Source organism: Arachis hypogaea, chromosome 2, assembly GCF_003086295.3.
Source record: "Arachis hypogaea cultivar Tifrunner chromosome 2, arahy.Tifrunner.gnm2.J5K5, whole genome shotgun sequence".
Classification (NCBI taxonomy): domain Eukaryota; kingdom Viridiplantae; phylum Streptophyta; class Magnoliopsida; order Fabales; family Fabaceae; genus Arachis; species Arachis hypogaea.
Window position 1 is genome coordinate 1,771,781 of NC_092037.1, and position 20,106 is coordinate 1,791,886.

General features: G+C 33.4%; 1 protein-coding gene and 1 long non-coding RNA gene across 5 annotated transcripts; both read left to right on the forward strand.

The window, feature by feature from the left end:
• Positions 1-318: 318 nt before the first annotated feature.
• On the forward strand, positions 319-19,463 carry LOC112732234 (uncharacterized). Of its 4 annotated transcripts, none has more exons than XM_025780922.3 (21): positions 319-490; positions 1,091-1,202; positions 2,361-2,442; positions 2,545-2,622; positions 2,703-2,762; positions 2,850-2,954; positions 4,827-4,937; positions 5,442-5,483; positions 6,675-6,788; positions 6,902-7,050; positions 8,969-9,105; positions 9,486-9,592; positions 9,688-9,730; positions 9,832-9,923; positions 11,374-11,422; positions 12,315-12,385; positions 12,468-12,587; positions 12,911-12,996; positions 13,536-13,576; positions 13,646-13,688; positions 19,141-19,463. In XM_025780922.3, exons 2-21 carry the CDS (start codon positions 1,126-1,128, stop codon positions 19,178-19,180), a joined length of 1,647 nt encoding a protein of 548 aa, XP_025636707.1. In that variant the 5' UTR covers positions 319-490; positions 1,091-1,125; the 3' UTR covers positions 19,181-19,463. The 4 variants fall into 4 exon arrangements, with proteins under 4 accessions (XP_025636707.1, XP_072068977.1, XP_025636709.1 ...); XM_072212876.1 differs by having other exon boundaries at positions 13,536-13,581; positions 19,141-19,223; XM_025780924.3 differs by lacking the exon at positions 13,646-13,688 and having other exon boundaries at positions 13,536-13,581.
• LOC140178038 (uncharacterized) lies at positions 14,424-15,365 on the forward strand. Its single transcript, XR_011870083.1, has 2 exons — positions 14,424-14,619; positions 14,821-15,365. It is a non-coding gene; the product is annotated as an uncharacterized lncRNA (long non-coding RNA).
• Positions 19,464-20,106: the final 643 nt, after the last annotated feature.

A 20,106-nucleotide genomic window follows, 5' to 3' on the forward strand; every position in this document is an offset into this window, starting at 1 on the left:
ATAAAATTATAAGAATCAACAATATAATTAAATTTATTTTTTTATCATGTTTTAATTTTTTAAAAAATTTATCTATCCATTTTCATTGTATCATTTAAAATAATTTTAAGAGAATATCATTTTAATAATATTATAAAAAATTTTAAATATACTAAAAATACCAATATTCCAATTATTTTAGCTGTTAATATAAATTATAAAAAATATATATATATATATATATAATATAAATTAAAATCAACGGAAAACATTAGAACACTGATATTTCCGGGTACACTTGATAACTTTCTAATACAATAATAGCTTACCTTTTATTTAAAAAAGAAGAAACAATTTGAAGCTTGTAGAATTTTGGGTTACATAACACAACACACTCCCTTTTTCTCTCTTCATCTCTCTCTCTCTGTATGTGGCAGCAATATTGCGTTTTTGGCATCCTCTCATCAGAATCTCATTTTCCGAGGTCCAATTATACTTATCCTTGCTTTAGGTGAGTTCTCGCTTCTGATTCCGATTCTGATTCTCCTTCGTTTGGATTATTCCTTTTTCTTTTTCCTTTTTCTTGATGTTTTGATATATGTATTTTATTATTTTTTCTCTGTTATCGCTTAATTGGATACTTTAATTTAGCTGATACGTTCTGTCGTATAGGGAAAAAGATTTAGCATTTTGCAGTTCGTGATCTTGCGATACTGATTTTTTTATTTTGTGAATTGGTGGTTTATTCATCATTATTGAGCTTGACATGTTTCTGCGTTTATTTATTTATTTGTGTCAAATTTTTAGTGAGGTGAAATCAAATTGAAATTGGAAATTTGAGGTTTTGTGTGTGAGAGTATTTATTGTGTATATGCTGCTTTTGTGATCGTTTTTCAGTTAACTGTGTTGCCATTTTACTGCATTGAAGTTTGCTAGTAGAAAGAGATTTATTGATACATTTGGTTGTTAAATTACTTAAATGCAAATTATTGTAAGAAATTGATTATACAGAAACCTTGATTTGGACCTGAAATATAAGGGCACTAAGTGAGGCAGAATGCATTGATTCTTTGTTGGTAATAATTGAAAGAATAGCTATGATTTGGTTTAGGTTATTTTTGAAGAGGACCTTGAGCAGGCCAATCCATGTCTTCCATTAAAGGTTCTGCAGAAGGGCTTAAAAGTGACGGGGTTCAGGGTCAAGGGTCGGAGGTTCTCAGCAGGTAATACATAGAACATTGTGTCACCTTTTTGCTTGTGTACCTGCTGTTTTGGAGGGTTTTCTGTAACTAGTTTGTGTTCTTGTAATGTCTTGTTCCAGTATATTGTAAATTTCTCTTTATCGTTTTCTCTATGAACATTCCCCACCACGAAAAGAAAAAGAAAAAAGAAAACAAAAAAGAGAGAGATTGTCCTTTCAAACTGATTTTACTCTTTACGAAGTGAATACATGAAGCATATTAAAGAAAGAAATGTAAATTTTGAATTCGTTGTCTTTCTCCTTTATGCTGATGATTTTAACAAGAGGAGATTATGATTATGAATTCATATTTTATTTTTGTAGGTACTATAAATTAATTATAACTTCTCATATATTAGTTTTTACATTTATAAAGTTTTAGAAGAAAATGACAGAAACTAAGTCTTGTCATTGTCCCACTCGGTGGGTTCAGCTATATGGATTAAACGGTGCTAAAGCGTCCTATCAAAAAGGTTTAGAAGAACAATCACATTAAAATTCCAATCCCACCGCAAATCAACAAAACTTTTGCCTTCAGTCATTTAATTATGAATTCAGTCTTCAGCGGTCTATCAATAACCTTGCAAATTGAGTAAGTATCCCTTTTCTTTAATTGTGATTGAAGAAATGAGAGGAGAAGATAATCACAATAATTTGGAGGATAAGGGTCCTCCTTAGGCTACACTAATATAAATTTCCACCCCTTAATTTTACAGGTTTTCGTTCATGTAAGGAAGCGAAATTTCTTTTTGACATTTTTTTGGGAGATAACATTACTTATTTGGCATCCCTTTGATGCTGCACATATTCAACGGTGTTCCTCTAACTGATATTCAAAGGGATTGAGATGCATTATTACATGGTTTAGCCCAATATATCATAGCTTTTCCCTTCTATATTTGAGGGGATATTTTATCCCAATTTAGTTTTTCTACTTTTTTACATGTCAAAAGTTTTCTCTTCTTTTCTAAACAAAAAAGTTCTCTTTTCATTATGTGATGGTAATGTGTCTTTGTGAGGAAATTCTGGCTCAGATATGTTTTTTCTTTCTTTGGATGCATGTGGTATTTTTATTTCTATGTTGAAACATACTATATATTCCAGTTAAGATGTTATAATTTTGTTGGTGCATGCATTATAGGCACAATTTTGAAACAGTGTTGGCTCAGAGAAATTTCAAAAGAAATGATGCACTCAATCATGTGCAGGACCTTGACATTATGGTAACAAAATGTGATATATATTATTGTCTCTGATACTCTGTTTGAAAAGTTTGCTAGAAGATGTTACACAATATTTTACTACACTTAACTCTTCTTTTGCAGGAACTTCGTGCCCGAGCTAGGGCTCAGGAGGAGGAGATCCTCTCCCTTAGGGAACAAGTTGCTGTTGCCTGTATGAAGGTATGGAATATACACAGGTATGAAAGATGTATCTAAATTTTTTTAACTCCAAGAAATTAAATGAATTTATTTGGATGCAGGAGCTGCAGCTGTTGAATGAGAAATGCAAACTAGAGAGGCAATTCTCTGAACTAAGAATGGTTAGTTGATGTCTTTGTTATTTATGGTTATCTTTCAGCAGTTTGTTGAACTACAATTCCAAAATTCACATATTTTTTGTTTATTAGGCAGTCGATGACAAGCAAAATGAAGCCATCACAGCTGCATCTAATGAGTTGGCCAAAAGAAAAAGCGATCTTGAAGAAAATTTAAAACTTTCACATGATTTAAAAGTAAGTATAGTTTCATAATGATCTTAGGCTTTCTATTTCTTGTATTTGTAATTTTCTTGTTCTGCTACTTACTGGAAACTATTTAACTGGGTTGATGGATTCTCACGCTCATACATAGCTGCTGCCTCTCCAGAAGTTGTTAATACAAAATACTGACTTCATGTGTTGTTGGGCTTATTGAATGCCTGAAATAATGATTGCTTAACTTAAAATTAGAAGTTCACATTTTGCTTGGGTTGGGAATGGTTCTTATATGTGGTATACCTCACATAAGTAGAAGTTGTTTAGGCTTGAAGGATGGATGAAGCATTGGCTCCTTAACCTTGTATTGAAACATAATATGTCTAGAATCAAAGTGGCTTTTCATGCATTTTCTTAGAGTATAGTCTTGATCTAAAAGTAATATTAGAGTGCCACTAAACTCTAGTTGCTGCCTTGCTTCGATAATAGAGTCAGTTTGGAAGGCTGCCATCACGAACTTGTAACAATGCATTATATTTCCTGATGTAAAGAGTTCAAGCAAAGTTGGACAGTGGACTGATAGTCTCAGACTCTCAGCATGTGCTCCTTCAAGGTACTAGTTGGCAAATTTGTTGTTGACTAAAGGCCTATTCAGTATTCACTAAACAGTTCTAAGGACTTGCTTCCAAGCTGGGGATGAATTGGGACGTTGTAGACTGTAGCCTATTTTGCACAAATATTCTATTTTATTAGGATAGATTTGTTACTTGTAATTTTGGTCTAATTTAGGCAGGTAATTACTAGGCAAATAGTAACTAGATGTCTATATAAAAGCCACTTTTTTTCAGTCTTTCATAACATGATAAGATTATATTTTTCATTTCAAGTTTTGCCATAGGATTAATTTTTATTTGCTTGTCTTTTTTGTTCTGCTTATATCCCTATTAGTTTTTTTCCTATTATTTTATTTATTTATTTATTTATTTTTTAGGATGTGCAGAGAGATTGACATGCCCTGTGCATGATATTCTCTTCAGTTCTAGTATTTTCTCCTGTGTCTCTTATGATGATGTTTTATCATCTTAATTTGTATTGTTACTTTCTTTAATAAGATCTTAATATTAAAATAAAGAGCCATGTTTGTTGCATTTTGCAGAATTACGAGTTACTATTATTTTTATATACGGCTTACATGTATTGCTCCCTTTATTTTGAAAAGAAATTGGTTTTTGCCAAAAGATTCAGAAGAACCAACAAATGTCAGAAATGAGTTTAATTACACACCTAAAATGGTAAAAAAAACATGTCTTTAAGTATCATATGATGACATGTATTATATCCATGACATCATAGCTAAAATTTGTTGCCATAAAATGTAGGGTAAGTAGCAGTTGGCTCATTGAATTTTCCTCCTACTAGATATGTAACAATTTATGTGCATCTATCTAACAGCTTAAGGTTTTAGGTAGATGATTCACGACATAAGTATTAGAACTTCTATGATAAAAAAGTCTAGTTTTTAATTGTTGTTACCTTCATTCTTCTAAACAAAGATAGAATATCAGCACAAGGCAATAATGGACTTGTGCATAATTCATGCTTCAATTCCCCCAAAAAGGGCTCTTGTGAGAGAGTGTTAGATATATATAACCATTCATGTGTTTTTATCTATCAGCTTAAGATTTTAGGAGAGCTGGTTCATGACCTCATGAGATGATTCAAGATTGATATGCCTTGAATTAGTTCCTTTTCTAGAAAATAAACTAGATTGAAGTTACTGGTGATGGACATGTCATTTACAAAATAAGCTATATGTTGTGTACATTTCTTTTCCGTACTTCTTCACCAGAATCCTCTTTTTGTTACTTACGTACTTCCAGTTGCCAATACTGATATGCATCATTAATGTAGGCTGTGGAGGATGAGAGATATGTCTTCATGTCGTCCATGCTGGGGTTGCTGGCAGAATATGGTCTATGGCCTCGTGTTACGAATGCTGCTGCAATATCTAACAGCATCAGGGTATGAAAAATATAATTCTGGATAATTATAGGTTAAACATCTGATTCTTGCTATAAGTACTTCTCTGATGTTACTGATCACTTTTTGGAGTGACCCATCAATGACAATATTTGTGTAACTTACAATAAACTAAAGGGCATGTCTAGTAGCTTGAATGATCCTGCAACATTGATTTATGGAGAAATTAACATCAATAGAGGTGACAAATTACAGATAAACAAATATAGGTCTGATTTTATCTGTAATGTATCTCAGATTATTTGATTGTTCCCTCCCTTGAACTTTCTAAAGACCAAACCTCTTGTTTATTCTACCAATTGATTTAATTACAATATTGTTGAACTAATTATTATTCCTTTTGGAGCAGATAAAAGGATATATCTATTTCTTGATATGGTTTCTTATTATGTTAATTTGCGTCATCTCATAGTAAATAATGTGATGCTTTTTGTACCTTGTTCTATCCGTTATGTAAATTGTTCTTGTGTATTTGTCCTTGTCCAGAATTTACATGATCAATTACAATGGAGGATTCGGAGTTCACATGTAAGCTCCTGCACTTCTTATGCATGTCTAAGAGAGCATTATAATTTTCAACCAATTATTGCCACATCTTTCTTGTGAAACCTTTGCCAGTGATAAAAGTTACAAGTCCACATGGTCATTATAAACAAATTATTTGAGTAGACTAACAAAGTCAGCTGCAATATTAATATTTTGCTATGAAATCATAGGATGAAAGGACTACATAATACTTATCGTTCTTCTTATATAATCAGAAGTCAGAACTCATTAGGAATGCTGGTTCAGTTAGTGTTAGTTAGTTAGGTCTAAAATTGGTAATGGTCTAAAATTGGTAATGTCATGCGGCAATTGCTTCTAATACTACACCTTGCAGAGAAGCTGGTTGGGTTGTAACCTTGTGGTGTAGAATGTTTTGTAGAGAATCATGTTACTGACAATTCATTTTTCAATAGTGACATGTCTGAAGTTCCACTTAAGTTTCTAACACATGCTCTCTCTCTCTCTCTCTCTCTCTCTCTCTCTCTCTCTCTCTCTCTCTCTCTCTCTGCATGTGTGTGTCCCTCATGTTCTATCAATTTATTCAAAACCAATCAACAGTTTCATAAATTTGATCAGGCTTTCTGGGCAGTGTTTCATATGGTTTCTATGGAGGAAGCTTGAATTATAGAGGTACAGTTGTGTTTCAGATCTGTCATAAACCTGGATATGATCTGCTGACAAAGATATAGAAGTGGTGAACTACAACAGGCCCTAGTGCCCTACACTTCAGGGTCATATTATCTGAGATAGTTGCAATAGATACAATGTCCCAGTTCTTCCCAACCATGGCTTCACTCGGCTAATTTTCCACACAACCTACTTAGATTGTAGCTTAGGTTCAACGTAGAGCCTGATGTATAGGATTAGGAATCAGGATCAATGTTCTATCATTCTTTAGCTTAGTAGATTACAGGCAGTGATGCTTTGTCATTATGCATCTATGTTGTTTGTAAGTAGTTTATTCTGCGATTAAATTTTCTGTTTCTATGCTTTTGGTCATTATACGTATACTCAATAATTTCTTACTGACCCTTTATTTATATTTTGGCTCTTTATGGTGATATGTTTTGTGCTTTGTTTCCATGTGCAATCTCTATTGTCTATTTGATACATCTTTGTTGGAGTGATTTTAAGTAAACAAAAAAAAAAAAGATCACCATTTTCTTTTGACAGGATAGAATTGGGGAGTTAAATTCAGTGATTGAAAACCATGCTGATAATAGCAATCCTGTTGTGGAAAGTCCATTTGCTGGAAACCTGACCAGTCATATTCATCATAAAGTCATGGTATTACTAGCATGTATTTTTCCTGACTACCAAGTCCTCTGTTTTTCTGTGTTTATCATCATTGCTTGTTTCTTTTGCGTTACTTACATTTTGGCTTTACGTTTCTGATTCAGCGTAACAACACCCAGCGAAATTCTTTTGGGAATGAACAAAGTGCTCAACCAGTTGGCAAAGTGCCGGGATATATGCAACCAGTTCCTAATGGTGATGCAAACTTGCCTTTAAATAGGTTCAACTATCAGGAGAATCCCATGGTTTCTAGGTTGGTGTTTCTCATTCACTTCTGTCTTGCAATTTGTCAATATCCCTTTGTTAGTTGGAACAATGTCTGGCAATTTCTGTGTGTTAATTCGATCATGTAGCACTCTATTGTGGTTCTCTTCTCCATATAGCTAGAATTGAATGGTAGAATCTTTACAAGTACTTCTATGATCCTTGACTACATAAGGGCACTTCTTTATTTATTTTGAAGACGTGTTACTTTGTCCAGATATGTATAGAATTAGCATGCTTGGTTTCATGATTCAGCTTCCTAGGTTTTGTCTTGTTTCTATTGTCTTGTGAGGATGTCTTGTTCTCTTTCTTGTACTTTCCACTGTTTCTTTTATTATCTAACTATCTTATTTTTATATATGGTAGGGACTTGGGTATTATGGGGTGCTCAAAAGTCCCACATCGGATAGTATGGGATACTTGATGTTGTACACAAGGAGAGTGGTTCTTCTCCCTTATCAGCTAGCTTTTAAGGTGTAGTTTCCCACTTTTCTTAGATACTTAACAATGGTATCAGAGTCAGGTTGTTGGCACCATGAAAAGGGATATCTATAGGCTGGATTAAGGTGAATACCAAATACTGATAGTAGCAAAGTGGCTACCGTGCCGTGGACGTCGGCTCTCCAGGGGCGGTATATTGTTAGGGTCTTGGGTATTATGGGGTGCTCAAAAGTCCCACATCAGGTAGTATGGGATGCTTGATGTTGTATATAAGGAGAGTGGTTTTCCACTTTTAAAGTGTGGTTTTCCACTTTCCTTAGATACTTAACAATGGTATCAGAGTCAGGTTGTTGGCACCATGAAAAGGGATATCTATAGGTTGGATTAAGGTGAATACCAAATACTGATAGTAGCAAAGTGGCTACCGTGCCGTGGACGTCGGCTCTCCAGGGGCGGTATATTGTTAGGGTCTTGGGTATTATGGGGTGCTCAAAAGTCCCACATCAGGTAGTATGGGATGCTTGATGTTGTATATAAGGAGAGTGGTTTTCCACTTTTAAAGTGTGGTTTTCCACTTTCCTTAGATACTTAACAATATATATAATAATAATAATAATAATAATAATAATAATAATAATACTTGTCCTGGTTTTCTTTTGGTAAGTCCATTTTACACTTCATACCCTTCCCTTCGTTCCCTTTCCCTCCAAATAATAATAATACCTTGCCCTGGTTTAAAAGGGAAAAGACACAAATGGCTAATGAAATCCCTGGTTTTATAATAATAATAATAATAATAATAATAATAATACTTGTCCTGGTTTTCTTTTGGTAAGTCCATTTTACACTTCATACCCTTCCCTTCGTTCCCTTTCCCTCCAAATAATAATAATACCTTGCCCTGGTTTAAAAGGGAAAAGACACAAATGGCTAATGAAATCCCTGGTTTTCTTTTGGTAAGTCCATTTTACACTTCAAACCCTACTACTGCTGCTGAATTTCTTTGGGTGAGCCCATTTTACACTTCAAACCTGTCCCTTCATTCCCTTCCCCTCCAAAATCAAATCTCCCGAGATGCCTTTGGTGTGATTGGAAATCTTCTTTACTGTTCTATTTCCTGGCTTGCATCACATGCACACTTTTGATACATGCAAATGCACATTCAAACAGAGAAATTGAGTTGGACCAATCTTGTCCATTTAAGCTCACATAGCATGTCAAAGTTTAGAAGTTATCTATAGGTCACATGACTATCTAGGTCACACAACATTCTAACTGTAATCATGATCCAATAGGCAAGATTTGTTCCTTTCACACCTTCACTAACATGATAACTTCTCTCACTTGGTATGTTTCCTATTTGTTTACAAATCGCAAGTTTTGTTATCAGGCAAGCTACTTAGGAATGCTTATTGGACATATTTTGTTTTGTAAGTAGCAATGAGAGTATAAAGCAATTTATGCAGGGAGGTATCTCCTTTTCCATATACTTCACCTCCAATGGATAGAATCGGAGAAAGATCCCGAGAAGTTGCACTTATCAATGGCAAGTTTTCTCAACCTACACCTGACCATGAAGAAACTGCTTCCTCTGTTTCTGAAGGTAATTTATGTTTTCAGCTATAAAAGATAGAATAGGCATCATATTTTGTAAGATCCTGGTACCATCACAGCTAAACTAAACATATAATACAGCGAATAGAGCAGAAGGATAGATTAGAATAGAAGAAGATCGAATAGAAACAGGGGGGCTCAATGATATCGTTGAGATATCATTCTTGCCTTTATGGAATGTAAGAAATATGCAGAAAAGGAAGATACAAGTAGCATTTGAGAGAGAGAGAGAGAGAGAGAGAGAGAGAGAGATCACTACTCTACTAGCTTGGCATTCCAAAAATCCCTTATTTTCATTTCTTTCCCCCTAAACCATGTATGTGGTACGTAACATTGATTACCGATAAATTGCCTTTTCCCCCCCTCAAGATGGTCCTGGAATTGAGAATTTTCAAATTATTGGCGATGCTGTACCTGGAGAAAAACTTCTTGGATGTGGATATCCAGTCCGTGGAACTACTCTTTGTATGTTTCAGGTGAAAATTTCTCTCACTATTACAGAATTTAGCATATTTTTCATACTTCTTGTATTTCATATTTTTTAACACTGTAACTCTTGGCTTCATATCAGTGGGTTAGGCATCTCCAGGATGGCACTAGGCATTACATTGAAGGTGGATTTATCTTCTACTTCTGAGCTTTTCCTGTTTGTAATATTATGACCTGATAGAACTTCAACATGACTTGTTTTTCCTGTGTGTTACTGTTGGTGCAGGAGCCACTAATCCAGAATATATAGTTACAGCTGATGATGTTGATAAACTGATAGCTGTTGAGTGCATTCCAATGGATGATAGAGGCCGCCAGGTTTGAAACTAATAAATTATATTCTTCATGAATGCTATACTTGCACAGAACTTGCTATTTTATTTTGGATTATGTTTGGTAAAACTGAAAGAATTAGAAATGGAAGTTTTAAAGGGATTTCATTTTTGTTCTGAAAACCTTATATTTGTCCTACATAGTAAGATGAGACATTCTCGATGGTATTTCTATTGGTGAATTCTGTTCCTTGCTGATGGAAGAACATTGAGATGTAGTTGTGGATATTCTAAAATAACCTAGTGGCACATTGAATATTGATCTATCTGGCATGTGAACTGATGGAGCATGCCCTCCTATCTAGGTGGTTGGTTTGGCAGTTACTCCTGCTATACATTTGTATAACCCTTATCCACTGCATTGAGCTCCTGAGTTCTGGAAAACCGACGACCAATAAGAAGTTATTCCTATTGATGAGAGTGAAAAAACATAATCTTCTTGCTGTACAGTGGTGTCAAACCTAGCTCAAAGATCCCCCAACCTTCTGAAGTGCCATAAAGATCCTTCTTCAATATCATAGGATAGGGCTTTAGCATTTCTTTCAAAATTATTTTTAGTCGACTTAAGCCAATCAAATGTGCTTTTTAGCCTATATCGAGTGGATATTTAAAGCATGCTCGCTTAACTGATTTGCTAAGTTCTAGCTCTTACTTTGGAGCATTCCCTTTCCTCATAAAAAAGAAGAGACACCATCCAGGGAGTTAACTAAGTTATAGAGGTTTCTTGTTGCTAGAAATCCTTGGAATGCTGTATGCACTACTGTGGAACCATGTTACAATGTTTGTAAAAACTAAAAAGTTGAGCTTGATTAACAACTATGCTACTTGGGTAGATGTCTTAACGCGCTCACACACACTCACATTGATATTGGATAAAAGGTAAAATATAAAAATATTATTATCAAGGATATTACACAAACGGATAAACAAAAATTACATCAAAAGGCATGTAGTAATATTTTGCTATGCCTTTAAGTTTTTCCATTTATAATGTCCTTTAAACCATTATACAATATGTCTCCTAATAGTGATGAATGCCAAATTTATATCTCAGCTTTATGAAACTTCTCCCTTCTAATAACATATTTGGCGTGCTGTAATAAATCTTGATATTTGTGATGATAATTTCAGCATAATGAGGGCTTTAGATACTTTCACAAAGGTAAATGAACAACATTGAATGAGTCAAATCATAAAAGATGTGCAATGAAATTCTTTTGTATTCAAGTTTCTAGGTTGCCCTTGAATTTTTTCCCTACTCATGTTGAGCATAATTTACTAGCTGAATTTAATTGTGACAAATGTGGCTGTTGTAAGAATAGTGTTATTCCTCTTTTTGGCAAATTTGTTTCTTTCTTTTCTTTTCTTTCTCTCTTTCTATTTTTTTTTTGTTTTTATTTTTTTATGCTGACCAGCAACAAATTTTTCTTTATCAGGGGGAACTAGTGAAGCTTTTTGCTAATGATCAGAGCAAAATCAGATGTGGTAAGCTTAGTTGGTACTGAATCTACAAGAATGTTTTAATTGGGTTTTTTCACCCCTATTTGATACCATAATATGTCATGATGGTTGGAATTTAACTAATTAGTACACTGACAGTTGCAACTTTGTATAAAAAATTGCTTCACTCAGAGTGAGCTTTTCCTGCTTGAGTTGGAGTAAGCTTCTTGCTTGTTTAAGAGTTGCTTGTTTAAGAGTTCATTTTGATGTGGCTTTTTGGACCTAAAATTGCTTTTTTGATTGAAATCGATGTATGATTTTTTAAAAATATTTAGAATCTCAAACCATCACTTTTCAGAAAGGGTTTTCATGTCCTTGTCTGTCATTTTTTCTGAATAAAAGCAAAGTTTTAGTAGAATATAAGGTAATTTTTTGAATTGTTCATGCTTCAAGCTCAACAGGCTTGCTGTACATAAACGTTGAGTACATAGAAACTAGGCAGACCTAGTATTAGCTGTATGGAAACTAAGCACTCCTGGAAAATTATTAGTCTCGTTTATCGTGATTTCTGACTAATCTTTATGCTTTTGTATATATATGTGCTACAGTCAGTATCATTGTAAGAAAGTTTCAAGTCTCACATACATTTTTCTTAATATTCTGAAGTAGGCTGTTCTGTTTGGGAGAGCATGTTACATATGAAATCAATTATTTGTGTCTAATTGGTTAAGCTTTTGGGGATAGATGATCTATACTTGTCTCATGTTAAACCAGTAAGAGTATCTATTGTTTATGTTTCTGTGTTGTATAATATTTGTTAGATGTGTGCTTTTAGTTGCAACCAACCTCTCCTCCTCCTCCCCTCCCCCCCCCCCCCCCTTTTCTGTCCCTCGAATGTCCTTTTCTAATTATGGGTTTCTTTTGGCCAACATTGCAGATCCAGAAATGCAACAAGAGATTGATACACATCTGTCTAAAGGAGAAGCATCGTTCATTGTTTCTCTTTTGGTATGTACTAGTTCTAAAATATATTTATTCTCTGCTCTTTTATCTTAATACTCTTCCTAATCTTCGTGGTTATTTCTGACAGATGGAATCTTCTGAAAATTTCGAACCAGCAACCTTGTTCTTAAGACGATCAGGATACCAAATTATAATTAATGATACTGAAGCTATGGTTGTTTCTGAGAAATTCTCAAAGGATTTATCGGTATGACATTCAAACTTACGGTGATACACAAGTACACAACTGATACAAATGATAAAAGTGGGCCCATTAGCTATCATAATTGAACTATGTTCCTCCCAAAGCTCAGTGGTTCTCACTGATCTTCAGAATTGAAAATGAATTTTAGCTCATCAAATTTGCATTGATATGATTGCTTGATGCTTATGAAATTGTTTGAGTAGTACATATACAGATATTGAATGTGCTATATCATTCCACAAAACTATGCTTCTGAATTGAAAAATTCTTCAGCTGTTTCATGTTTAAAGACTCACTTGACACTTCCCTTTATGAATTTCCTGCAGATTAAAGTTCCGCATGGTCACACAAAAGAGTTTGTGTTAACATGCGCAAATGGATCTTCTCATATTCTAAGCACTTACAACGTCCGGTAATAACTTCGACTCACATTGTTCACTTTACAATGTCTCTTTTTCTACTTTTCTTATCTCCTCTTCCTAGTATTGGTAACAATAGGATATTGAATCACACTCCTAAACTTCTCTTTTATATGTCTGTTTCACATTTGTGTGGATGAGTCATATTAGCAAAGCATCCAGTTATTTCTGTAAGATTGGTTAGGGTAAATTACATTGAGATTAACTGATATTACAATTGCCACCCGTGTACTTTATCAATTGGGGAAGGTTGTGTAATATTGCTTAATTTTAAAGGTAGTGAGTGTAATTTTACCAGTTGTTAAAATACATGGATAGTAGATATTTTTATGTATTGTGAATGTATTCTGAGATCTGATCTCTTATTTTCCATGAAATGGATGAGTCATTTAAATCATTGTTATTTTATTCTGCTAAATGATATATATTTCCTTGCTTATGCAGTTTCATTACTTTCCTGCATAACAATTATAAATGGTAAAGTTACTCCAATCTACTAAATTAACAGTGTGACTGATCCTTTTCCTTGTAGAATGCGCGACACAATTGTATTAACCATGCGATTCTACCAGAGTAAGGTATTCTTTATATCACTAAGAATTGCTTATACATCAGTAACAACAATGAAGTATGTTCTTGTAGGTGTAGTGATGCAAGAAAATTGGCATACAAATAGTGAATTCATGTTAGTGTTCTGTTTTAGAAACTAGCTATTTCATGTTATGATCTTGTTAGTATGTGTCCATGAATAAGGAATTAAATAGCTTATATTATTCTTCCATAATCCAAATTGTTTGATAATTAAATCAATTTGCACTATATATCACCGCCATTGGAATAATCATGAATGATGACTAAATAAGCAAATAACCAGAGTTCAAATTGAAGAAGGCATGCAAGTGAAATATCCACAAGCTTCCTGCCGCCAAAACTTAGGATAGTTTACTATGTTAGAAAGTGCGTTAGTTACAACTGTATTATAAAATCATCACCTATAAACATCTATAAATAGGTGGTATCATAGTTTTGTAACGTGTTCCTTGAAATGAAAAATTATGATTATGTGAAGTCCTTCTTTCTATTATTTCATATGAGTATTGGTGAGTTTGAGAGATGAAAAATATGATAGCGTTATTTATGTTAGTGAGTGATCTTGAGGCCAATATAGTGCGAGTATTATACTAACATTTGGTATCAGAGCTGGTTAATCCGGCGCCTGGTGTTTTAGAGTTTGTGAGGTGTGAGAGAGTTTTCACATAGTTGTTTATTTATAGAGTTGATATGACAAACACTTTTAATATTGTGTGGTCCGGTCCCAAGTTAGATGGGAAACTTGATTATAGTTATTGGGAGACTTTGATGTCTACCCATTTGAAAGCTCAGAACCTATAAAATTTCTTTGAACCGGGTTTGCAAGAAGGAGCGGATGCTGCCCAATAGAGGAGAGATCAATTAGTGCTATCTCAAATTCATCAAGGAGTAGATTATTTGGTGTTTGGCAAAATAGCAAATGCCAAAAGTGCAAGAGAAGCATGGAACACGTTGAAGCTGTCATACAAAGGCGTAAATAAAGTTCAGAAAACAAAGTTACAGTCTTTGAGAAGAGAATATGAAAGGTACGAGATGTCTAGCTCAGAAACTGTTGAGCAATATTTTACTCGTATTACAGATTTTGTCAATAAGATGAGAGTCTATGGAGAAGATATGGCCGATAACTAAGTGGTAGAGAAAATTCTTCACACTATGCCGATGAAAGTATGACCATGTGGTGACTACGATACTAGAGTCTCACGATATAGATACCATGACGATTGCAGAGTTACAAGGAACCATGGAAAGCCACATCAGTAGAATACTGTAGAAGTTAGAAAAATCAACTTTGGAAGTCTTGAAAAGTCGAGTGAATTTAAACAATGTTGCAGAATCAAGCCGTACACAAGAAGGACAAGGTCGTGGTTTTAATTTTCAAAGTAGAGGCAGATGAAGTTTCAGAGGAAGAGGTCGTGGCAATTACAACCAAGGAAGTTACAATAATTTTACACCATCTAATCAAGGAAAAAGTGGAACGAATTTCAGGTCTGTCAACCGAGAAAGAGGTCGGAGCAATTTTTATCAAGAAAGAACTAATTTTAACTGCTTTTATTGTGGAAAGTATGGACATAAAACAGTAGATTGCAGATTCAAAATGGTGAATAACAATCAAGCACACGTTGCAGAAAATTAGCGTCGAAATACTGATGATAATCCGGGTACTCAGACTTCATTTTTTATAAGTAATTCATGTGTTGAAGATGAAAATATATGGTACTTGGATAATGCTTGCAGTAATCATATGTCTGATAGAAAGGAGTTATTTTCTTCACTAGATGATTCAATTAAACTATTATTAAAGTTTGGTAATAATACAAAGATTCCTATTAAAGGAAAAGGGCACATACCAATTAGATTGAAGAATGATTCTTTGAGTTATATTTCTGATGTTTTCTATGCTTCTTAACTTGATTACAATTTACTGAGTATGTGACAATTATCTGAGAAGGGATATAAGATGATAACTTATCGTGAATATTGCACTGTGTTTGACAATAATGGAAGGTTGATAGATAAAGCAAAGATGATTTCAAACAGAATATTTTCATTAAAAATTCAACATGTTAATCCCTCTTGCGTGAGTTCTGTGATACTTGATGATAACTGGTTATGGCACATGCGGCTTGGGTATTTTCAATTTTCTGGTCTAAACTACCTGTCAAGAAAAGGATTTGTTTTTGGGTTTACCACGGGTTTATATTCTCCATTATATTTGTGAGATTTGTCAACTGGAATAAAAGCATAGAGATCTATTCCCTACAGGAAAGTCATGGAGAGCTAGAAGATTACTTGAAATTGTGCATTTAGATCCCTGTTCTGTAGAAGTTCTAAGTAATGGTGGTAGTAAGTACTTTATCACTTTTATTGATGATTTTAGTAGATATACATAGGTATATTTTCTGAAGCAGAAATCAGAAGCATGTAATGTCTTTAAGACATTCAAGACGTTTGTCGAAAAACAAAGTGACTGTAAAATTAAAATTCTTAGAACAGACAAAGGAACAGAATATCTTGCGTGTTCAAAATACTTCAAACAACACAGAATTCAACACCAACTAACAACTAGATATACTCCTCAACAAAATGGAGTTGCTGAAAGAAAGAATAGAACCATGATGGATATGGTCAGATGCATGCTCAAGTCAAAACAAATGCCTAAAGAATTTTGGGCAGAAGCAGTTGCAATAACAGTTCATATTTTAAACAGCTGTCCAACAAAGAGTGTTCGAGATAAAACTACAGAGGAAGCTTAGAGTAGAAAGTATCCTTCCATTAATCATTTCAGAGTCTTTGGGTGTATAGCTTATGCCCACGTACGAGATCAATTAAGGAAGAAGTTAGATGACAAAGGCAAAAAGTGTATCTTTATCAGCTATAGCACAGACTCAAAAGCATACAAGTTGTACAATCCAGAAACAAAGAAAGTAATCATCAGCAGAGATGTAATGTTTGACGAGAAAGCCATGTGGGATTGGGACACAGACAAAAAAGCAGCCGATTGTAATTTCAAATACATATGATGATGAAGAAGAAAGACAACCGGACGCAAACAAACAACCAGAATCATCTAGAAGACCTTAAAGAGAGCGGATGAAGAAAGCAATGACAATTGGAAGAAAGCAATAACAATTGGAAGAAAGCAATGGATGAGGAGATTCATGCCATTGAAAAGAATAACACATGGGAGCTGACAGATTTACCAGTAGATAAGAAGTCGATTGGAGTAAAGTGGGTTTATAAGACTAAGTACAAACCCAGTGGTGAAGTTGATCGTTTCAAAGCAAAGTTAGTTGCTAAGGGATACAAACAAAAGTCAGGTATCAACTACTTTGGAGTATTTGCTCCTGTTGCTAGATTAGATAATATTCGTATGATTATTTCACTCTCGGCCCAAAATAAGTGGAAGATACATCAGATGGATGTTAAATCAGCATTTCTAAATGGCACTTTAGAAGAAAAAGTGTATGTTGAGCAACCCGCAGGATATGAAGTTTCTGGAGAAGAAGATAAAGGTTACAAGTTAAAGAAAGCTTTGTACGGATTAAAGCAAGCACCAAAAGCGTGGTACAAGATTGATTCTTATTTCACTCAGAATGGTTTCAAAAGATGTCCATTTGAACATATTCTTTATATCAAGTTCGTTGAACCTGGAGATATCGTGTGTCTTTATGTTGATGATTTGATCTTTATTGGCAACAATTTAAAGATAATTATAGAATTCAGAGAGGCTATGATAAAGCACTTTGAAATGACAGATATGAGTTTGATGTCTTATTTTCTTGGCATCGAAGTTCTTCAAAAAGATGATGGAATTTTCATTTCTCAAAGAAAATATGCAAATGATATTTTGAAGAAATTTCAAATGGAATATTCAAAACCAGTTTCTACTCTAGTCGAAAAGAGAAGTTCAAGTTACTGAGAGAAGATAAAGGAAGAGCAATAAATCCCACATACTACAAAAGCTTGATTGGAAGTCTAAGGTACTTGACTGCGACTAGACCAGATATTGTGTTTGGAGTTGATTTGCTTAGCAGATTTATGGAGGAGCCTTGTACCAACCATTTGCAAGCGGCAAAAAGAATTCTTTGATATATGAAATGTACTCTAAATGATAGTATTTATTATGAAAATACTACTGAAGTGAATCTTGTCGGTTATACTGATAGTGATTGGACTGGAGATATAGAAATAAGAAAAAGTACTTCAGGGTTCATATTTCATCTTGGTTTTGGTGCAATTTAATGGTCGTCAAAGAAACAACTAGTAGTAGCGGTCTCTACAACAGAAGCAGAATATATAGCAGCAGTTGTGCAACGCAAGCAGTTTGACTAAGAAGAATTCTTGAGGAATTGAACGAGAAACAAAGTATTCCAACAACAATATTTTGCGATAACAAGTCAGCTATTGCACTTTGCAAAAATCCAGTATTCTATGGAAGATCGAAGCATATTGATATACGAGTTCATAAAATCAGAGAGTTGGTGAATGAAAAAGAAGTTTTGATTGAGTACTGTTCCACTGAAGACCAAGTTGCAGATATATTTACAAAACCGTTGAAGATCGAGTTATTTTATAAGTTAAAGAAGATGCTTGGAATGATTAATTCTGCAAGCTTGATTTAAGGGATGATTTAGGGGAGGCAATGTTTGATAATTAAATCAATTTGCACTATATATCACCGCCATTGAAATTATCATGAATGATGACTAAATAAGCAAATAACTAGAGTTCAAATTGAAGAAGGCATCCAAGTGATATATCCACAAGCTTCCTGCCGCTAACACTTACGATAGTTTACTATGTTAGAAAGTGCTTTAGTTACAAGTGTATTATAAAATCACCGCCTATAAACATCTATAAATAGGTGGTATGATAGTTTTGTAATGTGTGTTCCTTGAAATAAAAAAAATATGATTATGTGAAGTCCTTCTTTCTATTATTTTATGAGTATTGGTGAGTTTGAGAGATGAAAAATATGATAGTGTTATTTACGTGAGTGAGTGATCTTGGGGCCAACATAATATGGGTATTATACTAACACAAATTAACGTTTGTCAGATTTTTTATGCATACTTTATTTTTCATATTTTTTCTTTAACATTTACTAGATATATATAAAGTGACGTCTATAGTGCCTATAGTTATGATGGTTATGGTCACTACACAAGTGTTGTTAAAATTAAAATCACATTTTTTACATTCCGGTAACACTTTTTTTTTTAAATTAAAAACGTTAAATAATAAAAAACGTTAATTTAATTTTAGCAACACTTCTTAAGTCACAATAGCTATCATACCCACTATAATATAAGCACCATAGACGCCAGGTGTTTTAATATACAGATAAGTTCTTAACAAACCATGCAATCTGAAACCGGTGATTTTCTCTAAAGTATAATATGTACTCATTAACAACCAAACCTTATTACATATATTCTTCACTTCTTCTCTAGTATTTCTCAAATATTTTAGTCTTCTATTTTTTTTTTTAATAATTTGTTTCATTGTGCTCTCTTAACAAAATATTTCTGCTATTTCTTCTACAGGCGTTGGATGAAAAGAGGAAAGGAAGAGTGTGACCTGTGATTACTCCGGCCAATCTTGCACTTTTGTGTAAGATAACACAAAATATCAAACAAGTAAAGAAAACTTTACAGTCTCATTTAATTATTGATTTATTATGAATATATGTTATTCAAAATTTTCCGCTTCTTTATTATTAGCCTGTTGTAAAAGCACCAATACTGTATTGAAACCATATTTGTAACCTGTAATTGTAGAAATAAAATGTGTACCTATCTGAAAATGTTAGGTTACATTTTTTTTTTTGTGTTTACAGTGTATGTGTAATAAAATATCATTATCAATTTATCATGTGTTACATTGCTTGGCTAAATTATTATCATGAATAAAGGAATATAATTGTTATCTAAATAACTCATTTTGATAATTATACATGACAATTCATGAATTGAAAGGAAATTTTTATTATAAACGCTACCTAACAAATTTAAAAATACATATTCACTTTGAAGAACATCTATTTTTGAAAAGGTGACTAATGTAAGTTACAACATGATACCAAGTTTAGAAAATTCATCTCTTACTTTTTGGGGTCATGTATAGCTATTAAAACATTGTTTTCATATCGACCAGAAAGAAGAAAAAGAAAAAACTATTCATAACATGTTTCAATATTATTGGGAGGAAAAATAGTAAAAATAAAATTATGTAATTCTTTTACAAAGAAATAAGTGAAGTTCTTGAAATTTTGTTTTGGACTTTTGGTATACAATTAGTTTAAGACTTTCTTGTATGGATACTAAATTTTATATTATCGTGTCCAGAAAAGCATTAATTCCAATTACCCACCACCTTAAAAATTTATAAGAGCATGTAAATAATAGTATAAAATAATTTTAGTTTAACAAATGAATCAAATCAAACTAAATCAAATAATCTGATTTTAATGTATTAACAATATTTTCTTTTAAATATACATATAATTTTGT